A 24,205-nucleotide genomic window follows, 5' to 3' on the forward strand; every position below is an offset into this window, starting at 1 on the left:
AAATTCCGGAAAATATTTCTTTAAAAAAGAAACAGTATAATTCATTTTAATATATCTTATCTAATGCAATTTAATATTCCTTTGTTCCTATTTTAAATGTGAAGCAGGAAATAATGCATCAAACGTCAAATGACCTATTAGTATTGGGTACTGTTTGACTGTTTTATTCTGCAAAAAATGTGTCGTGGATTTTAGTGTCATCTGCAAATAGGCGTACGGTGGAATTAAGGCCAGTTGGTATGTCATTGATGTCCTATACCATGTACGTGCTGGATATTTATACTGAAATATTTACAGTCAGTGGTGAATTGATAGTATAAAACCCCGTTGATTTCAACCAAAGGCTACTCAACTTTATTTCTCGATAAATTGAGTATGTCACGCGCAATTTGGAGCCGCGCGGATGAATTTATGATGGTCCAAATCAGAAACTTTTGGTGTTTTCAGTAACCGAACGTACGTTCGATGAACATGTACATGTATCAAAATAGGTTTGAACACATATACATGTATGTGTGTAAATACAAATGTAGAAAAGTTACATTGTTTATGTTACTACCGTACCTCTTTGAGCAATGCTTCCGTGCGTATGATAAATAAACAATGTTGTACAATGTACAGTTTTGCACATTCCGATGACGTCGCAATGTTTACATGTTGTGTGTCTGTGAGTCTGTGTTGTTCTCTACAACATGTAGCCTAGATCTACATTATATTCGTATTTTTAACATCTTTGGTTGTAACGCGAAATGGATAAGATATGTCACAAACAACATCAGTATTGAGTTGGATAAGTGTAACCAAAAGCGACCTAGCACGACAATGCATTTTTGTTCACCTCGGCGGACAGACAAGTCCTGTACGTACGTTATCTAGAATCTACTGTGAATCGGCGAGAGTAGGACTTACATACACAAAGTACGTTTGGGTGTTTCGAAATATCAATGAAACGGTATTGGTATGTCATTGATGTCCTATACCATGTACGTGCTGGATATTTATACCTGAAATATTCATAACGGATGGAACAGACTTTTTCAGGAAAAGAAATTTCTGAAATATCTTTTTAGTATTTCCCGTAATAAGTTATACGGACTTTTTCACGTTTTTTATTATTAGTGTGTGCTTTGATCATTATCATTCAAATGTTTAATGTCACAAGACAGACGATATTTTCTGTTTGAAGTAAAAGAAAACCAGTATGGAATGTCCCATTATTTCACGAATACAGAAAGTCATCCTATATGAGACGAAAGCGGTAAGAAAATGTTAAAACAAAAGCCAGGTGGATCGAGGTCAGACACATGTTTATACTGCAGGCTGACTCCTGTGTCGGTTTGTGCACAGGGCCTCGTTACTAATGATGATATATAGAAGATAGGTCTCGTCTATTTACATAAATTACACGTAATATTACACGTAATGTATGTAAATAGACGTGACCTATCTTATATATATCATCATTAGTAACGAGGTCCTGTGGTTTGTGCTGCAAGCTTATGCAGCTATTCTGTCAGACTAGGGCCGTTTTCGATTATGTGGTTTGACTGGATGGACCTCTAGCTACAGTTGGTAGTAGACTAAAGGTTACACATTGTGCACACGGTGTGAACTACAAGTGGACACGGAGTGCACGAGGTTTAGACTACAGGTAGACACGGAGTGCACGAGGTTTAGACTACAGGTAGACACAGAGTGCACGAGGTTTAGACTACAGGTAGACACAGAGTGCACTACGTGTGTGTAGTGGACACTGTGTCAAGGTAAAATGTCCACTACATCCAGACCACAGACAGACTAGATGATGTGCCACAGAGATATGAGAAAATATGTATTTATTCTGCAGTCTATATGGACTTTGACAGATAGAAATATTTATTGCGATCAGAAACATAATATTTATTGCAACATAAAAATTACCGTTAATTACTGGAAATCATTCGTACTGTAATGTTTATTTGAATAGATACATATAAAGTAAAATGTATCAATATATATTATCATACAATTTAATTTATGAATAAGGATGTTAATTAGAATTCATAAAAGCAAATTAACTGCGTTGCCATCCTCGATACTCCAGGGGTTCCGATCACTTACGATATCTACACCCCTGGACTATCTCATAGTGAAATTGAAGGCAGCTCAGCGGAAAACATTTGGCCAATCACAGGGCAGCAAAGATTCCCTTTGAAGACTACAGAGAGAGCGACGCCTTACATCAAAGCAACACAGTCAACCACAGTGTACCATTATACGGCTCTTCTGATGTACATCAAATGACTAAATTACCTGTTCTGTTCTGTTGCCTCCAGTTTTACTATGATATAGTCCAGGGGTGTAGAGATCGTAAGTGATCGGAGCCCCTGGAATATCGAGGATGCTGCGTTGCAAATTAACTGCGTACGGTAAACCACATACTGGTTATGTCTCATCAATGGATAGTTCCCAGTAAAAACTATTTTTCTTAGCTAGTGATATGTAGTTTAAAGATGAAATTCTTTTTCGTACGCATAAAGTGATGAACCTTGCGTGGATCAGTAAGATTTTTAGTGTAAGCAAATCGTCGCCAAAGAGATATTTTGATCGGCAAATTATTTTGATTAAAAAGAATATATTGATGGGCATAATAAAAGCAAGGACATATAAACATAAACAAATTAAATTCTTCATAAAATGTTTAACTATGTATGTATTGAATATAGTTTTCTAAACGGCAAGGTGCGCGAAATAGTTTTAATCCTGTCAAATGCATAATACGTTAACATTTGCTACATGGAACCTGGCGCGTTGCAAAGTATTGGAAAAATGAGAAATCGTCCACAGACGTTAAAAATTGGCATTAGAAATTACACTTTATTGTGTCAACCGATTGAGGAACCTGTAAGCACTGGCTTAAGAAAGCAAAAATTTATTATCGGACATGTAGCTGCTCGTGAGGCTAGAGCATCAACACTGTTCAAAGGACCGATCGCTAAAATGTAGGTCACCTGCCTGATAACAAATCAAACAGACAGAATCAAAATAAATCCAACTTCTACCCATTTAAACTGTACATTCATAGTTGTTGTTTAGATTCTGAATTTGTCATAATTATTTTAATTCTAGAAACCTTAATAATTTGATAATATCCTATTCTGACCTTCTTTTACAAACAGCGTGAGTAACATGATAACAATGTATGATCCATACATGTAGTATATTGTACACTTAAATTTGCCTGCTCGAAAGGTAGACCCCTAGGCTAGGATGCAGTTGCCATGGTCAATTGCTAACATTGGTCAGAGTGGGGCCAAAGGGCCTGGGGCCTTCTTTGGGCCACCCTTCAATATGTTCAGTCAAGTGTATCACAGACTACCAACACCTGTATACATGTAGTACCTTATCCCAACCCTAGGAGATCCATTTATAGCATGCTGTACTTAGGTGGCAGCCTCTCTACATACATACATATTGTACTCATCACACAAATACGTACAGTTATACAACGATGCTTAAAGTCAATAGGGATATGTGTTTTAACTGGTAGTGCATTTTAATTTATTTGTTAATGAAGCTTTAGATATTAAAATTAAAAATCATCTAAATACCAAGTGTATAATTAACTAGCACATTTATTTCCAGATTATTGGAATATCATATTTCATCCAATATCTTTTCATTAATTTAATTGTTTTTACACTGGCTTTTTACATACAATTGTATATCAGAAACCTGATTATCATGACTATGCATATAAAATACCATATTACAATGTTGAATAAGTACCTAATCTAAATTAATTTTGATTATAATATATACATGTATTATTGGTAAATTCAAGGTTGTGACAGACATGCATGATTTACGCATTGCACAGTTCCCGTCAGCTCCACTACACGGCTGCCTGTCATGACAATAATTGAGGTGTATTCAGCTATATGTTTTGCCAACTAGTTTTTACCTCATCCCAATCTAACCCAACCCCCCAACCCCCCCGGGAAATGGTGTACATGTTTACCCAGGCTCTACAACAAGAATGTGCATGTATCTAATAAGAATGGTACTTATGCGTTTCAAACTCATGAACCTATATGATTTTTAAACGGTAAAGTATATTAGTTTGTCTTAACAAACTTCCATAGAAACAATTCCAAAATCACATATTATATAAAGATACTGCCCCCATTCTCATAAAGCCGTGCAAACACAGAAGGCAACGATTCTGCCCTCTGGCCATCTATCGATGGTCACCTTGAGGTACCTGTATAAGCTGGATACTGTGGCTTACCTGTATATTTGACAAGTTATGATTATTGGACCATGACGCAATATACGGTCAAGATAACTTGCGGGGTTGGGATCATAAACTAATTGTGTGTACCGGTAATTAAGAATCAAAACAAGCTGAATTGGGTACTTGTAGGTAGACTCAGGCCACCAATTAGTGGAGGACGTCATATAGTTTGATTCAACGATTTCAACGATTTTATTTTACACCTAGACACATTATAATGTGTAACGTCATATAGTTTGAAGTGGATTTAATTCTGCATGATCTTTTAAAGACGTTCAGTTTTTAATAAAGAATATGTAATTAAGCTATTTTTACGAACAATACTTTTAGAACTTAAAATAGCAAGAAAAATATTATAAAAGTGTATATATTTTAATGAAAGACGATCCACAAGGGTATCGCTAGACAACTGATTGATAGGCACCAAAATTTTTCTGTTTAAAAGCTATGTATTACCCGGTATATGATTGTATTACTGATAGCTTATTATAAAAGAAAAAGTGTCTCAAAAGCACATTAGGACTGGTTTTTGCTGCAATTCAAAGTTGTTTTTGACTTGTGAAAATGCTTGATGTAAATGATATATATATATATATATTTAATGCAATTTACATAAAACATTTACTTTTGAAAACGTAATATAGACAATTTAAGATAAGAAATGGAAACTACTGATATAAAATTAAATAGACATATACTTAATGAATATAAATTAATCTTTATTACTTTTGCAGTGAAAAGGTATTATTCATGTACATGTATACTAAAAAAAATATCGTATTATTTAGTTATATATACTGTACATTAAATTGTAGATGTTGTAATTAAAAAAAAAATAAACACTTAAAAATTATAATTATGTATTATTTCAAATTGAAGATTTTATTCTTCCCCGATCCCTAACTGTAACACATCACCTTGTCTGTCTAGGTCTCAATGTACCTGGACACGATGTCCACCTGTAGTGGACACCGTGTTCACACGTAGTGCACTCCGTGTCTACCTGTAGTCTAAATCTTGTGCACTCTGTGTCTACCTGTAGTCTAAATCTTGTGCACTCCGTGTCTACCTGTAGTCTAAACCTCGTGCACTCCGTGTCTACCTGTAGTCTAAACGTAGTGCACTCCGTGTGCACAAGGGTGTAACCTTTAGTCTACTACCAACTGTAGTTGTTCGTACTTTATGAATTAAAGACGGACCTGGTGATTTTATGCTGTTTTCAGGCAAGCCTTGACAAATCCCTCACAGGCCTGTATCATAAACTGCAGGTCCATCAGGATTTATACTTGAAATAATGACTTTAACAAACGATCGAACCGGTTGTTCCGAATAAACGAAAATGGCCCAGTAGGCTAAGGCCGTTTTCGTTTATTCGGAACAAGCGGTTCGACCGTTTCTAAAAGTCATTATTTCAAGTATAAAACCTTACGGACCTGCAATTTTTTATACAGGCCTGTGAGGGCTTTGTCAAGGCTTGTTTGAAAACACTATAAAATCACCAGGTCCGTCTTTAATAAATACACGAACAACTAGGTCCAACCAGTCAAACCGTATAATCGAAAACGGCCCAGATGTTTACCCAAGAATTAAAAAAAAATCTCAATGAGTTTTGTTCACGAGATACATTTCTAATTTGTTATATTATGAAATCACTTTTAGCTAAAGTTTGTTTCATTTATACTATTTATATACACACGTACACTGCTAATGCACTGTACTACATGAGGTGTTAAAATAAAATGATAATTTTTATGCATTGGCTTAGTTAAACTCGTCCAACTTTGCTAGCCAAGTGTACTTGTTTGGAAGAGTATCATACTAAATACATTTGGCTAGCAAAGAAGTTGAGACTCGTCCTACCAATGCTTGGTCACCTAGCGCATATTTTTGAAAATCATCAAAATTAACTTGTTCCAACAATCATTTTGAATTCTTTGTATCAATTATTTTCTTCTTCCAAACGACGAATAGTTCCATTTCCGAAATGTGGGATTTAGTATAAAAGCAGACGATAACGTCAAACAATCCATGACATTTTAGATGTTTCACTTGAAAAAAGTCTTAGAAAAATGATTAGGAATTTCATCATACAAAATGACAAAAAGGATCGCTATTACTGACTAAAAGATTCAGTTGCAAAATTCCATAGTTTTGTCAAAAACTCACTTTTACTTTTTATCTATCAAGGTCCTTATTTTGTGTGTGCTTTTTGCAATGTAGCAAGCGGCCGTCAGCACGTGAATAGGCAAAAATTCTTTCTGAATACCTGTTGCATTGCTTTCTAATGGAATTTTATGTGTTTACTGTCTTGAACTATCTCATTTGTTGACCAGTATTTTTATCAAGTTTAGATATATTTATTTTCCTCCTTTTGTTTTGTTAAAAGATAGGTGACCGAGTATGGTATCAGGGATCAATCTAGCTTTGATTTATTACCGTTTATGGGTAAATTTCCCCTCATGGAATGAATTCCCCTCTGGCCTAAAATTCCCCTGAAGATTTAAAAATTCCCCATTTGGAGCTAAAAAATGACCGCTTTTGTAACACAATTTCCCCTCTGACTTATTTTCCATTAATTTTTTTTAAGACTTTTGTTTGCAAATTTCTTCATATTGATCATACAGCTACTGCATATTTTATGATAAACTCAAATTTTTCATTATTGAGCTTAAAATCTTGCTTTACTAAATTTTAAAAATAAAATTAGTTGTTTTACATTACTTTTTCATCAAAATGAATATAATTTTGGACCAAAACAAGAAGATTCAAATTCCCCAATATTTCGCCAAACTTTTCCCCTATTTTGATAAAGGGTAGTTTCCCCCAAACCTAGATTGATCCCTGGGTATACATTGTACAAAAAATCAATATTTGACCTACTAACATTTAATTGGTTATAAAAAAAATCAATGCTAAATGTCATATGATCAAACTTTCTCTAGAAATAATCGTCCTTACTCTATCCCCATTTTCAACAACAAAATGTTCTCAAATTATTGATCTAGAGTCTACAAAATCCAAAAGGATTGTTTTTGTGACTGAGCATTGTTATATTGAGTCTACATAATTATTTACTGCTGCGCTGTATTTATACATATAGTGTTTCCTATATTTGTCCTGTCTCTTTCTCTCCTGAACACAAATGAAAGTAATTCTGACTAGGAGATTTAATTTGATAACAGTTCAAAATTAATTTACCTTTATATAGATACTGAGTTTTGTACAATGTAATTAGTAATATCTGAGTTATGTGCTATTATATCTATATGATATACTCATATTCAATTTGATGTAACAGGAGATCTAGAGGAAAAAAATGTAGTGGCAATTAAGACCAGGATTCGAACCCAGGACCTCCAAACACTAGTCGAATGCTCTACCGCTGAGCTACATATACGTGGTCACTGATGTTTGACTCGGTCCAATCCCGCTAAACTCCTCCTTCCTTGTTCAAAGTCTTCACCTTCGAAGACATACAAGACCCTTATACCACCACTGTGTGTATTTTAGTTGGGTGCCAGTTTTGTAACAGGAGAGGAGAAAGTATAGTGGCCAGATCGGGATTCGAACCCAGGATCTCCAAACACTAGCCGAATGAGCTACCACTGAGCTACCTGGTTACAGATGATCGACCAGTCCAATCCCGCTACATTGATATATGACTACACTTGATGATTTAATTTGTGTATGGGCTTTTTTGTTTTATAGAGGTTCTATGTGGTTGGTTCTAATAAGACAGAAACATGTTACCGGGTTTTAAAAGTGGACAGGACTGAGCCAAAGGAGTTGATCATTCAAGATGATAAGGTATGCATTCATGTAATCTATAGTGGCGAAAGCTTCTCAATGCAAAAAAAAAATTACATGTATTAAATTGGATTGTTCAAGGATATAAGTTCATTAAATTTATAACAATGCTGTTTGAAATCTGGGATATAGAAGCCTGTTGTATTTTTAATTATTAATAATAAGTTTAATTAAGATTTACTATGATACCTACTCTGAAGCTGTTGTGATTGATCTTCTTAAATCAATTTTCTCGGCTACGGAATCACCAGGCATACTTTTGGTATCCAGCAGATGAGTAGAGAAAACTCATATCCACCAACATAAAACTATTGGCATTGGCTGTATTACCTACACATCCTTCCTTGTTAGACAGTACACATACATGTAACTTGGACATGTACATTTGAATATATGTAAGTATATTTATTTTCAGGCAGAATATTCCATGGTCCAGATTCGCAATCTTCTTACAATGATCAAACATGGAAACATAAACAAGGACTCTAAACAGAAGACAGGAGACTCATCACCTCTGGCCAAATCTGTCTCAGCATTTGGCATATTCGGTAAGACTATGAAATAAAATTTACTTGTGGCAAGGAAGAAAACTTTGTTGACTGATGGTTATCAATCATCCATAACAGTTAAAGAACAATGATCAATAGATTACTTATTCAATGGTTCCAATCAATGTCATCAGTATGCCATGGTATTAATAATCATTAGTGGCAATTAATTCATATGAAAAAGACATCATTAGTTCACATAACCCAAACAAACATACTGAAGCTATGTATTATATGATAACTATTTCACACAATGCCTGATTTGTTAGATTATCTTGTTCGTATCTCATGTCCTCTATATAACCGTGTGAACGAGATAATCTGACAAATCTGGTATTATGTGAATGAAACAAGATCATACGTACTAGCTAAGAAATTTGTGTGAGTTCTGTAATCTCAATCTTTTTTACACCAATATTTATAATGGCTAAAAATGATTAATAGGATATATACACTTACTGGAGAGAAGATAAAAATAACTTTCCACCCAAAATACAACTGATTACTTAGATCTGTACCCCTGATATTTGTAGAATTAGAGTTAAAATTTTAAATGTTTGTTTTGCATGGGCTTATGATTTTATATTATGTTGAAAGTTTAAGCTTGAAATTTTGTTTGTGTTAAAAAGAGTATATATAAATTGATTCTCATTTCAATAATTTTGCTTATACATTGTACCTTCATATTTGCTTTCTTAGACAAAATGGTAACTGTTTCTTAATTGCTTTGATTTTGTTTCTCGATAGATCCCTTCTGCATGGAGAAGTTACTGCATGACATGTCTTTACTATGATAAATTGTAGAAAATTATTATCAGAAGACAGAATGCTCCATAATATATATAGAAACATATGAATATTGTCTATTAATATTATTGCAGGTTTTGTCAGATTCCTGGAAGGCTACTACATTGTGTTGATAACAAAGCGTCGGAAAGCAGCTGTACTGGGGCCACATATTATATACAAGATTGAAGATACAGCTATGATTTACATTCCTAACGACAATATCCGCTCGTCCAGTTACAACTACTCAGAGGAACAAAGGTTTGCCTTATTTGAGGTAGAACAAATACGGTCTAACAGTATATTGGAAATATACTAGAAAATGATCAGATAGCTCAATAGAAAGAGTAATGTCATCTGATTAGTCTATATATAACATGTGAAAAACGTGATATCTTTACAACAGCTTGCCAATAACACAAAAAGACAATTTTTACATGCATCACAGATAAACCTAGCCTCTGTACTGGTTTTAAAACCTAAGGAAGTATTAGGTATTTTTATTTTCTATTGCCTTCACTTTAATTACAATAAACACACGATCAAACACATTGGCTTTAATTTCTTTAATAAGATATTTATCTTTATGCCTTTTTGATGTGGATAAAACTTACATTGCAATATTGTTAATCTAGAAATCAAAGTTTCATTCTATTTCAAATTGCAATTTTTCTTTGCCTCTAAGAATTAAAATTGAAATAAAATTTAGATGATGACTGATTTTGAAATAATAATTTTTTCACAGATATTTGAAGATGTTTCAGAGCATAGATCTTTCAAGTAACTTCTACTTCAGGTTTGTGTCTTTACGCGGTTTATTTAGAGTACACTCAGATTTTTGTGTTATATCTCCATAACATAAAAAATCTATTCAAGTTAATCCTTAATTAATTAATCTTGATGTACTTGATGTACTTAATTAGTCTTGAATCTCAATGTTAACATTAGAACTCTTTGGATTAACTCATTCACCATTAAAATGTCATAATGGACTGGTCTAGTCTTTTGATTTAGGAAAGCCTAAATATGTCTTTTGGAGTGAGTTTATTCATGGATTGTGTATTTCAGCTATAGTTATGATCTCACCCAAACTCTCCAGTATAATATGACCACTGTGATTGACCCAGTGACCTCCTGTCCTGTCTGTACTGAATCAGAGACTCCATTGAAGGTTTGGGAACAATCGGAGTCACGACCAAGTCAAACCACCACTGAAGATGATAACATTTCACCAGACACTGGGCTGTGTGCAGCAGCTACAACAACAAATGAAAAACAAGGTCTACTTTTCTTTTAATGACTCAAAATTCTTTGGAACTTTATATAAAAAAACTTGTTTATTTTACATTGATGCGAGATAAATTATATAACACATATAAAAAAACTTTAGATAGCCCGGATGAAAGCACGAGGGGTTTTAGAGTGGGAGGAAACAGGAGTGCCCAGAGAAAGCCCACGTGATCAGGCAGGTGACCCCTAACCTTTCCATATCCATGTTGGGGATCAAACCCCGGCAGGCTAGGTGAAAGGCGAGTGGCTTTAAATAACCACTACACCACCTGATTACCTTTTTGAAAACTTGTTGGGATTTTTTCTATGAGTGTGAACAGTTTATTTTTTCTAATGTATCATTTTCTTTCTTTTTCATTTATTTTCAATCCATTGTTAATTTATAGCGTTAACACAAACACCCTTACTGATATGCATGGCTATTGAAGGATTGAGAATGAAATATTTTTTAAAACAAGTTACACTGTTTGTTGACTATTCTTTATCTTTATACAGAAGTTGCGTATGGGGTACGATCTGTGCCTGAGGAGAAATACGTGTGGAATCATTTCCTTCAGAGAAAATGTAAAGACATTATACACAGAGACTGGATGATACTGGTAACACATGGTTTTGTTGATCAGCGCAGTATCCTTGTTCTGTGAAACGTTATAATGATTGGACATCTAGTATTTAATTGTTTGTAAACCTGAAGTAAAGCAAATGCATCTGCATGATTCATAATATGTCCACTATGTATACTTAAAGAAAAACAAAAGAAGTAAACTTAATGGAATCACAAGGAAAGCGTCCAAAATTTCATCTTCTGATCAATTCTTTTCATTGACATACAGTTAAAGATGCTCCACCGCTGACAAATGGTATTTTTTCACTGTAAAAACAGCAGCAGACGATTTAGTATTTTTCTTCAGTTACAAAAGTTACTTACTTTACACCATTACCACCGTTGAAAAGTTTGAGCTCCTAATTTTACTTCAAGTTAAAAATATGAAAAATAATTAATTGCATCCCGAAAAAAATCAGTACCACTATATCCTATATGAAATGAACTACTGAACGCGCATGTACCAAAGGCAAAATAAATTATTTTATATTATTTTTTGTGTTAATTAGACTATTATATACACGATTAAACACTAATTATTGTTCATATGATGAATATCATTTTTGGTCTGTCGGCGGTGGAGCATCTTTAAAAACATTTCAAGAGTTAAACACTTTTGATAGAATTTAGAACAGTTTTCCTAAATAAAAATTGTTTACAATGATTTTCTTTCAAAAATTAAATTGAAGTCAATGAAGATAATTTCAAGCAAAATGAGCCCTCTTAGCAGGTTTGATTGGGTTTGAAAATGTCAGATTCTAGACAGAGTGACCTTGACCTTTGACCAGATATCTGTGTATATGGTAAGCCTTTGTATATCACCTTGATTGCAAGAAGATCAAACCAATTTGCTGGAACAAGATTTCTGAAACGAGGAGCTAACTGCAAGGTACAACATGTAAATTTAATTTTTTTCTGCTAACTAATGAATAAAATTGTCATTATTCTCAACAACACTTTAAACCATCGGTATATTAGGAACTTAAACTTTATATTTATTTGAGTGTTACTTGATACATTTGTAGGGAGATGTGGCTAATGAAGTAGAGACAGAACAGATCCTTCATGATGCATCGATAACATTCCTTGAGAGAGCTAACATCACATCTTTTGTCCAGATGAGGGGGTCAGTTCCTCTGTACTGGTCACAGGATGTGTCCAAGATGGTCCCCAAACCACCTATCATGAGTAAGTTGCTAATACAGGTGTTTCGAGATACCAAAACAATATGAGTAAAGTATGATTAGTCCCACCTTGCTGTGTTTATGAAGTGACACAAAAATCATGTCAAATGATGAAGTCATAATGACCGGATAGCGGGATAAACTGACAGTAAATTGTCCTTAACCACATTGTTTTGGGATCGCAAAACCCCTGTATTCATTAAAATATGCCTTTGACAATATGGTCCTCATTAAGCCGGCTTCAACTTTTTTCCCTTTAAACAAGATCTTCTCATTATCAATTAGGCCCAAAGACCTGAAATTGGGAAATTTGTTGGATAACATACTAGTATTTTCTTCAAATCAATGGTCCTGAACTTGGGTCTATCTGTAGTGTACTAATTGAAATGAATCAATTATATTCACATGAGCTTTACCTTCATTCAAAGTTTCAAGGGTCAATGATGCTTAAATTTTGTTACATTCAAAACCACCAATTTTAGGGAACCTCAGACCTGTATTTGTAGCATGGATTTTGTGTATCATCTAATATAGGAATATAATGTTGAGCAATGCCATCCAATTAGACACATATTCTATTTTGTTAATTGAGAAAAAGCAAGCAGTTCGTTAAAATATCACTACTTATCTAGGAATGGCCATTGACTTAAAATTTGTATCACATGTTTCAAACAAAAAAGTTATTGTTTGATAAAGTTTTAAAATTATGTTTTAGTTGACCAGATAGATCCGTATGCAGGTGTAGCAGGCAGACATTTTAATGAGGTTCTCAAGCGATACGGAGCACCTGTTATCATCCTGAATCTGGTCAAGGTGAGTACAGCTGATATACTCATAATCTGTTCAATGTTAGTACAGCTGATAATAATAATAATAATAATTGACTTTATTTTCATTCCATTGCACATTGAGTCAAAGACTCTTCTCACATGTGGTCGAACATATAAAATGTACAGTATTTACAGCATAGTTAATAAACATACAGTAAGTATATAAAATGAAATCAAAGATATCACAGAATAAGTAAAGCATATCACAGATTAAATTATCATATCACAAAAACAAAATCATAATATCACAGTCTAGAAAATTGCTATAATTGTACACATAAAAGCCATGCAAACATAAAATCTCATGCTGCAATTATATATAATTAGATATACTCATAATCTGTTCAATGTTAGTAAAGCTTTTAAACTCATTATCTGTAAAAACCTTGAGCAAATTATGAGTCTAAAAGCTTTACTAACCTTGAACAGATTATGAGTCTATAAGCTGTACTAACATCACAGCTAATAGATTAATTAGTTCATTTACCTCAACTTAATTACTTAAAATGTATTTCTCTGTTACCATTTTACCATTTGTGAATATATATGTATATTCAACCTGATTTGGAAAAATTCTGATAAATTGTGTTGTATAGAAAAAGGAGAAGAAGCGACATGAGAGTATCTTGACAGACGAGTACAAGAAAGCTGTTAATTATCTAAACCAGTTCCTACCCCCAGAACATGCCCTCAAATACATTAGTTTTGATATGGCTCACATCAGCAAGAAGTAAGCAGTTTTGACTTCTTATCATCATACTAACAGTTTAACACAGTTTTGAACAATTTATTGTAACTATGTATCAACAAATGTTAAAGGTTGGTAATTATAGATTCAAAAGGAAAACAAAAAAATATTAAAAGTTTCAAGAGGTTAAGTATATCTGAAGCATCAGTTTTAATAAAAATCTGAAAATATACTACCAGTTACAGTGAAACCTCACTACGACCACTCAGAATTAAGACCACCCGCTATTACGGCACTTGTTTTCAGTCCCGTTATTTTCCCCTCTATATCTTTGTACGGTCGTCTCAGTATTACGACCACCCCGCTATTCCGTATTACGACCAGCCCAGCAGTCCCAACGACCACTGATCAACGTAATTGACCCATAATTACACCATTCACCTGTGACAGTTTACCTTGGGTACAGCAGTCCTTCAGACCATAGCCAACACTAATTGCCCTCTTCATTACGACCATTCACCCGTGTCCGTCAATCGCTTGTCAAGTGACAGACCGTTACCTGTACAGTCGGTTGTGTACTAAGCGGGTATTGGAGTGACGGAATCGAGTCAATTATAATCAAATTAATTACCCGATACATACGCATAATAACTGTGACCAAAAGAAAGCATAGGGCTTTTGATGGTCCTCATTATTTAGCCAAGACGACCACGTGTGTATGTGTGTATTTCGATCTTTTGTTTACCGAACGGGTCGTCGCCCTTGTCACCTGTTGACCTAGCAGCTAGGTGGCGCTTTGAAGTGAAACTAGACCAATTATCGGATCATTTGAAAGAGCGCGTGTAGCAATCGATCTTTTGTTTACTAATCAAAACATTAACCTGGGCTCTAATGATTTTACAGTAGCAGTATTTAAAGCCCTATCTTCACGGGTGAGTAAAATAAACATCGTGGATCCAAGGCGTTTCGTTCTGATTGTGAAATTAATCCGGTAAGAATGTCGCCGTATTTTTGTTTTTTGACAAAACTTCAATTAAATTTCCATACAAACACGATAACTTTCAAACATTTGTATGTAATATTTCCACCTCCTTTAAATTTATATGCAATTTAAATCAAGAAGGGTACACCACGTAAACGAATAAGAAAGTTGAACTCCTTATATATAACTGTAGAAAAGGCCGTAGTCAACTCGCCGAACAAGATTGGCATTAAAACACAAGTGCAGTCGATATTGAAGAGAAAGGCGGAAATCTATGTGTGTATGTTATGTGAATTAAAATTTATTAGAATTTATTAATTAGATTATTTAAATAAAAACAAAATATCTACTTTATTTTCTTTTATGCTTATTCAACTAAATAAAAATATACACGTCTATTATGTTACTGTATACATATAAGACATTTGTATATACATGTACAGTACATGTTTATATACTATTTTTAATCATAATGTGCAGAGTAGTGTGCTACAGAGAATGGTAAGCTTTGCGGTAAGTGTGTGAAGCTATGTGGACTGTTTGTACATAAATCTAAGAAGGTGGGCCGAGGAGTTTTGGCAGTCTCTAAGAAGGTGGGCGAGGAGTTTTGGCAGTCCAGCAGGTAAGTACTTCAATGTCAAGAGGATATCTAAACAAAACTACTGGTTATAAACCTCAACAGTGCATATAAAAGTATTGTCAGGCTTTCTGAAATGATTTGTATATCAATTTATCTTGATAAAATAGTCACACGGGTTTCATGTGTTATGGTAAGTTGATTTTGTAATTTGTTCAGTTTACGAGGACTACGAGGCCTGAAGACAGAACATGGCAGTATACAGACTGGTGTAGCTCGTACCAACTGTGTCGATTGTCTCGATAGAACCAACACTGCACAGTTTGCCCTCGGCAAATATGCCCTGGCTTATCAGGTAAGATTCTAAAAATTTGAAATCAAGAGGAACCACTATTATTTTAGTTAACAAAAGATGCAACAAAAAAATAATAGAAAAAAATAAAGGTGTTTCAAATATTTTACGTCAATTTATTTTAGTTTATTTCGAAAGAATAAATTCCAGACCTTTGAAAATTTTGTCTATTGTATAAAAATGATCATTCATTTTAGTCTTGATTTTTGTTTTTTCTTTTCAGCTTTTTATTCTAGGAGTTTTAAAAGAACCAAAGTTAGAATTTGATACAGTGTGTACTAAGTAAGTACATATATGTATAACTCTTAGCCTCCACATGCTAAAGTGGAAAAGTGGTTAAGGTTTCTTCTGAATGGAGAAATCAAGGCTAATATTAAGTAGCCATTGCTATTGGTGTTTTTTTCTCCATGAGCTCATGCTTTGCTCCTTACAAAACTTGACTTGATTACCATATCTGACAATAGGGCATACAACAAAAGTCAAATTTAGCTTACTTTCTCTGTTTATACAAAAAAACAAAAGTTTTATAAGTTGCATCTTTATTTTGAAGTTAAAATAAAAATATTTGTTCTAGCATGATGATTCCTTGGTAACTATTACTGAATGTAAAACAAAATTTAAATATTTGTCCTACATGTAGCTTGATGATTCCTTGGTAACTATTACAGAATGTTAGAGCAGTTGTATGAGGACCAGGGAGACACTATAGCATTACAGTATGGGGGCTCACAACTTGTTCATCGTATCGAAGGATATCGTAAAACTGCTCCATGGACTGCCCACTCCAAGGATATTATGAACACAATCTCTCGGTACTACAGCAATACCTTTGCAGGTATAAATATAGTTTCAACTCAAACGTAACAGTTAAAAAATGACAATAAGGAAATTAGGAAATTAATGGTGTAGATGAATATTATACACTGAAATTTTAATTTGATTATCTAAAATCTAAGCCTAAATATTTTTGTGACCGTTTTCAAATGAACTGTGTTTGATTGATCAAAAATAATTGAGACTTCTTGAATTCAATTGAACTGTGTTTGAATTATTAAGAATAAGTGAGACTTATATATTTTCATCATAGATCTTGAGAAACAGCAGGCCACCAACATATTCCTGGGTGTGTTTGAGCCAGTGGAAGGGAAGCCAAATATCTGGGAGTTACCAACCGACTTTTACCTTCACAATAAAGACTTTGGTGCTAAGCTGACGCAGATAAGGAGGAGGTAGGAGTGATCTTATCTGTTGTTTTCTTCATTTTACACTAAGTGTATTCCTTTTCTCAAGATGACTTCAGTATGTTGCAACTCTAGAACTAAGGAAAGTGTTTTGAACATGCTGTTAAAAGTTATGTGTATAAATAATGCTATAATTTTCATTGTTTTATAAGTGATTTTGAAGTTAACTCAAATTTTGTTTCTATTTTCAGTGTGAGTGTACTCTCACTCTATTATTTTCATTGTCAGGTTTTGAGTGTACTTCCGCTATGCACAAATTCATACTGAGCATATGATACCGGAAGTCACTGTCTTATCATTATAAATATATTTTGCAGTGATTAAGTGACACCAGCCTTTTAAAACAAATAATAAGAGATATCTGTCAGTGATGTTCTACTAATTGAATTAACAACATTGACATTAGACACTGCTATTAAACACAATTTTATGTGTAAACTTCATGTGTCGTATCATACAAACACATGTATCGGTTAAAATATTCTAAGCATCTCATTGACTTTGGAAACTTCCCAAACAATACAATGTGAATTAGGTTTATATAGTCAATAAAAGAAAGGACAAAATGGATAACATTTATTTCATATAGGCTTGTAGGTATATCTTTTGGATATTATGTGCTGTTTATTATACAAAGTTGCAGGCTAACATATAATTGACCTGCATGCCTATACATCACACATCGATGGCTAGAGTTCTACTTTCATTTTCTATCATATATGATTTTCTTCAGGTGTAAATATCTTATTCTTTGTTATGTGCAAAATATCACATAACAGGAAATTAAGGTTTTAGGAAGTGGTACAGGAGCACTATAATGTTTAACAGACATATTTCTAGTTCAAAATTGATAATGAAATCAATAACTATTTCTGATGTATTGACATTAAATTTAAAAACATTTAGTATTTCTTTCAAGTATGATTGCTGCATGCAGTTATTTAATTTTTACGGTACCATTTTTGTTTTGTTGAGTTTCAAATCTAAGCATACCAATGCACATTGATGTATAAACACATCCAATAACAGGTTTGTTTTATTGATTGACAGCTACTCCCAGTGGTGGGAGGTGCCAGTCTACAGAAGTTTACCATTGCCATGGAAACAAGGTAAGATGATACAAACAATAAGCATAAAAATAGTTTTACTTATAAAAGGTAAGACATGATAACCAAAATGTTATAAATATGCTTTCAATGCATTTGATAATCTTGCCAAAGTTTTGAGTATAATGGATGGTCATTTCCACATCAGTGTCCAAACCCCAGACATGTGAGGTGGAACATGCTGACCAGACAGAGGAGAAAGTAAACTTGTTCGAGGAGTACTACCGCACCACAGAACTGACTTTTTTCCAAGACATCTTCACACATTCTCTCTACCCTACATTCTCCAAGTAAGTTTTTTCACATTATCGGCCTGGTATCTTGTTATTCGCCTGTATAACACTCATTAAAGATACTATAAATCTTAACCAGATACTATATACATTGTATACCTTAACCAGATACTATAATACCTTAACCAGATACTATAATACCTTAACCAGATACTATATATACCTTAACAGATACCTTAACCAGATACTATAAATCTTAACCAGATACTATATATACCTTAACAGATACTATAAATCTTAACCAGATACTATATATACCTTAACCAGATACTATAATACCTTAACCAGATACTATAATACCTTAACCAGATACTATATATACCTTAACAGATACTATAAATCTTAACCAGATACTATATATACTATATATACCTTAACCAGATACTAAAAATCTTAACCAGATACTATAATACCTTAACCAGATACTATAATACCTTAACCAGATACTATATATACCTTAACAGATACTATAAATCTTAACCAGATACTATATATACCTTAACCAGATACTATAATACCTTAACCAGATACTATATATACCTTAACAGATACCTTAACCAGATACTATAAATCTTAACCAGATACTATATATACCTTAACAGATACTATAAATCTTAACCAGATACTATAAATCTTAACCAGATACTATATATACCTTAACCAGATACTAAAAATCTTAACCAGATACTATAATACCTTAACCAGATACTATAATACCTTAACCAGATACTATATATACCTTAACAGATACTATAAATCTTAACCAGATACTATATATACCTTAACAGATACCTTAACCAGATACTATAAATCTTAACCAGATACTATATATACCTTAACAGATACTATAAATCTTAACCAGATACTATATATACCTTAACAGATACTATAAATCTTAACCAGATACTATATATACCTTAACCAGATACTACAAATCTTAACCAGATACTATATATACCTTAATTAACTAGATACTATAAATCTTAACCAGATACTATATATACCTTAACCAGATACTACAAATCTTAACCAGATACTATATATACCTTAATTAACTAGATACTACAAATCTTAACCAGATACTACAAATCTTAACCAGATACTATATACATTGTATACCTTGACCAGATACTATATATACCTTAACAGATACTATAATACCTTAACCAGATACTACAAATCTTAACCAGATACTATATACATTGTATACCTTAACCAGATACTATGGAGGAGGCTGTTGTGACAGTGTTGTAATCACATAAATTATATTGTTCTTAAAGATTATATTCTATTCTTACTTAAACATTGAGTTATTTTCACATAAATTGTTCTTAAAGATTATATTCAATTCTTACTAAACCATGGAGTGAATTCAGCTTTAAATTTTAGTATGAAGGTGGCGAAGACAAAATTCTTCTGATTCTAATCTTGCTTTGTCATTGAGTTACATAAGGTTGTGCTAATGAGATTAAAAGTAAAGAGTTGTTGTTTTTTTCTAACAGGGATGTAAAACCGAGGACAACTAAAGTGGAAAGCCCGTTTACCAGGAGAGTTCAGCCTGAAAGGGAGAGTACTGTGTAAGGAAAATTGTTTATATGTTGATCGGTCCTTTAATGCTTTTTATGTCCTCTAGGTGGCAAAGGGGAGCATTGTATCATTGTCTATCATTATTGCATTGCCTTATTTAGGACGATGTAAACATGTAGACCATGTCCAAATATAAGGTTTATAAGCTATCTCTCTGGTTGTCACAGGAGATGGGACGACAGCCTCCTGTAGTCATTAATTTGTCTGAAAGACAGTTAAGTTCTTTTTTGTCCTTTTTGCCCTTACATAGATGCTAATACTGACCTTTGACCTTGTATATCGACAGCCAGGAGATTAATTCCAATATCATTGATAGGCATTTGCTATGACCATTGACCTTATTTGTTCACAGCCAGGAAGTTAACCCCAATATTAGTGGGAAGGACTCCACTTCCTCGACCACCTCAACAGGATCCGAGTCGAGTGAGAGCAGCTCTGATGAAGTGGAGCTGTTATACATTGATATCTCCAGCTCCCAGTCAGACTCATCTGTTGACTGTGATGAAGGACCCCAGGTATGTCTCAAAATCTTCACTTCAACATCACCTTTACTTTATAAGTAATGGAGTATTGGACAGATATGTGTTAGGGAAAATACTGTATAGACCGTTATTATCTCAGGGATGATATTTTTGAGATATCACAGAACATTGCTATGATCGTGAAAATTTGTTCAGTGAAATATCTAGAAATTGCTAAAATATAATTTTATCGTTTTAAGTGTGACCCATGGAAATATCCAGCTATACTTTATTATATACTGTAAACCAACTTTTATTTGCGGCGATTAAATTTCACTAATTCCGTGTCAAAACAAGTTCGTCAATATTAATTTTCTCAGAACAGACTACATATAGTTCTATTTTCATTTGATGCTATCATACTAAGTCATATCGATAATAATTCGTGGAGATAAACTTTCATGAATTTTAGTCGATGGCGAAATTCGTGAAAGTAAATCACTCGCGAATAAAACTTGGTTTACAGTAGGCCTGTCCTCCAGAGATTTTTGTTGTGTCATCATGAGGCTTTGGATTTGTTTCTTGCAAAATAGTATATTATTACAGTTGTTACGAAACTTTTTCTAATTACAGACTTGATGATATTCAAAATATTTGATTTTAGTTAAACACCATGTTATGAATCCACATCATGTATGAATTATGCTGTGTAATTATTTAGAGCATGTGAGCTGTCTTGCTATTTCCATTCTTGCTATCATGTAAGATAGGATGTTTTCCTCCCTAACAGTCATTGGGTTACCATTTCCCCAATTCACTAGTTTGTAAGGGGAAATATAACTCGTGTCTTCTATTGAGGTTGGAAAAAGCACCTCGCATGACATTATTAATACATGTTAAAGGACACCACAGCATACATTGTTATAAACATAAATGACTCATACTTGATGTGCTGTGATGGTGATACAGGATTCTTTCATTAACCCTCCTGAAAGATTTGGATAGCTCAGCAAGAGACTTACCAAGTGCTTAATTGCCAAGATATCATTATCGAGGTATCGAGATTTTAATGGTGATTTAAATCTTATTATAGTATTTGTTCTTCATTTGTTCTAGTTTGGACCATACTTTTGAAATTGTTGGACATATCACTATAAACAATATGGACACTAATAGAGTTATCCTATCAACTCTTATGCATTTTATACGATTTCACGTAACTTGTATACAAATGACTGAACAATGAACTTGTAGAATATACAGAGGAAGAGAGAACTGGAGACAAAAAGTGACTATGGCATTGATCTTGGTGAACCACGCACTTATGACATGAACAAGTATAAAAGGTAATACTTTGGCTGTTTAAAATTATTTCTTGGGTACATTCTTTACAACATTAAATAATCTATTAGCAATACAAATTTAAAAAACTAGATTTGTGAATGTGAGCAAAATAAAGGTATTTTACACATTTACATAAATCTCAGATGTACTGTATACTGTAAAATGGGGTTATAACGAACCTGCGGGGACTGTCAAAATTACTTGTTATAAGAACAGTTTGTTATATAGATGTTACAGATGTCATATAGGAACCTTGACGGGGAATGAAAATAACTAAGTTATAACCATGTGTTCAGTGTAAGCGTGTTTGTTATAAATGTGTTTTACTGTAGGGTATCTTAGCAATTTTTGTGTACACTACAGATGTGAGTCATGTCCAGGCATTATAGAATATTTTATAAAATATATACCATATTCGCCGTAATTGTAACAAAAGTGGTTGCTTATTAATGAAACAAAATGTCAGTTGTGGACGAAAAAAGTCAACCATATCTTAACTCTTTCTGTACTGATGGTACATTAATCTGTTACTCATGAAAAGACTTGCAAGTTCATGTAATATGGAATACAATGCTAATGTCAGAGGCATCACATGCTGTAAAACATTTTTAAATCCATCATGGAAAGAAGGGCGCTAAGGGGGGATGCTAATTACAGCGAACACGTTATGCAATTCTTGGCGGGCATTATAGGATATTTCATAATACAGGTGCGAGATTCTTGCTCATGCATTATATGATATTTATCATACAGATATGTGAATCTTGGCCGGGCATGCTTGGGCAATGCTGACCTGATGGACACTGGCTATTGGAACAGGGACTGGAGTTATAGGTGTAACAGGGTCATGGACATGTAAGTCAAGTTGACATGTCAATTTACTGCTTTTAACTAGAGTTAAAAAAAAGTCATAAAAGCATGATACAATGATAAAAGCAATAATTACTTTCAAATTGGAAGTTATGGAAGAAGGTTTCCTCAGTTGATAATTATATATAATCATGGATCACAGTTAGTCATCGTTTGGTGTTTGGTTCTTTAGAAGTACTTATGGGAAGTTTCACTTGGTTCTTAGTTGTGTTTATTGCATTTTTTTTGACTGATATTATTGAAATGTAATTTTGTCAGTAAGAAATATGGTTGTATTTTCAATTTCTAACAACTATTACCTCTATATTCACCTTCTCCATCAAATGTTTCCAATTAGCTGGTAAGATGGAAATTAGTGAAAGACAGAAAGTAGAAAGGATATTTTTACTGATGCAGACATGTTTCCTTCAGTGGTTTATTCCATGTGCTTTTGATAAGGTATTCATTCACCTTAAGTCTTCAAAATTAAATTAGGATTTTAGCAGTAAAAGTGAAGATTTCCAAATGTGTTTATTTTGGTAAGATAATATATTTTGTTTTCCATTTTAGAGATGTTGCTAGTGTGTTCAAGTTTGGTAGTAGTTTTGAAGTGGAACCCCCACCTGTCAACAAACAAGACCAACTACTATACCACAAATATGTTATGTGTGGGGAAAAGGGTGCAACTAACCCGTCAAAGGACCAAATAAGATTCTACAAACGTTACATTTCTAAAACTTTGAGATGAGATTTACATTCTGTGTTACAATTACACTTGCTGTTCAAAGATGAATTTTTTCTCCCATTCTTTCACGGAACATTGTGAAAATGCAGTTTTTAGAAACAAGTGCCGCCATCATAGGAACATCGCGGACAATAGACACCACATGTATTGATGACGTCACGTCATTGTCTCGTGCGTATGAGCTGTCTTTTCCCGACCCCGGTAAAAGACAAAATTATCTTTTCCCTAGCAACCATGGGATAACCCTGTCAAGTATGGGAGAAAGTGAAAATCTTCTATTGCATCAGCAATGAAAAGAGATCAGAACATTCATACTTTTTATGGACTATCTGCTGTCTGAATCCTATTGTATCATCGATAGCTGTTTATACAGGATATGTATGATGGGTTTATTTTTCAGTAGATAAATCGTTGTTAAAATACATGTACATAGCTTTATGTGCCAAGTATGTGTTATGTATAATTGACACTCAATTAAGTTAAACACCTAAGTTAATCTAGAAATCTAGAAATGGTGTTTTTCCAACATGTATACCTTTTGTCAAAGATGAAGTGAATTAAAATATAAAGACTGATTGAATGAATCATTTATAGAAAGGAAATGGTTTAAGGGATCTGTGCAATAAAATCTTCAATGCAAATTCAAATTGTGTGG

General features: G+C 33.5%; 1 protein-coding gene across 1 annotated transcript; it reads left to right on the plus strand.

Moving 5' to 3' along the window:
- The first annotated feature begins 1,107 nt into the window (after positions 1–1,107).
- Positions 1,108–24,197, plus strand: LOC138334312 (polyphosphoinositide phosphatase-like). The gene is given in 25 exon segments (XM_069282958.1): positions 1,108–1,258; positions 7,985–8,083; positions 8,499–8,631; positions 9,513–9,678; positions 10,163–10,213; positions 10,486–10,697; positions 11,203–11,334; positions 12,100–12,200; positions 12,337–12,499; positions 13,211–13,308; positions 13,922–14,055; positions 15,478–15,503; positions 15,506–15,555; positions 15,589–15,617; positions 15,792–15,927; positions 16,148–16,206; positions 16,593–16,759; positions 17,012–17,153; positions 18,216–18,274; positions 18,420–18,561; positions 20,067–20,141; positions 20,504–20,666; positions 21,867–21,958; positions 22,710–22,811; positions 23,376–24,197. Coding segments are annotated over 25 exon segments (2,766 nt in total). The 5' UTR covers positions 1,108–1,201; the 3' UTR covers positions 23,554–24,197.
- The last annotated feature ends 8 nt before the right edge of the window (positions 24,198–24,205 follow it).

This window comes from Argopecten irradians, chromosome 1 (genome assembly GCF_041381155.1).
Source record: "Argopecten irradians isolate NY chromosome 1, Ai_NY, whole genome shotgun sequence".
Classification (NCBI taxonomy): Eukaryota; Metazoa; Mollusca; class Bivalvia; order Pectinida; family Pectinidae; genus Argopecten; species Argopecten irradians.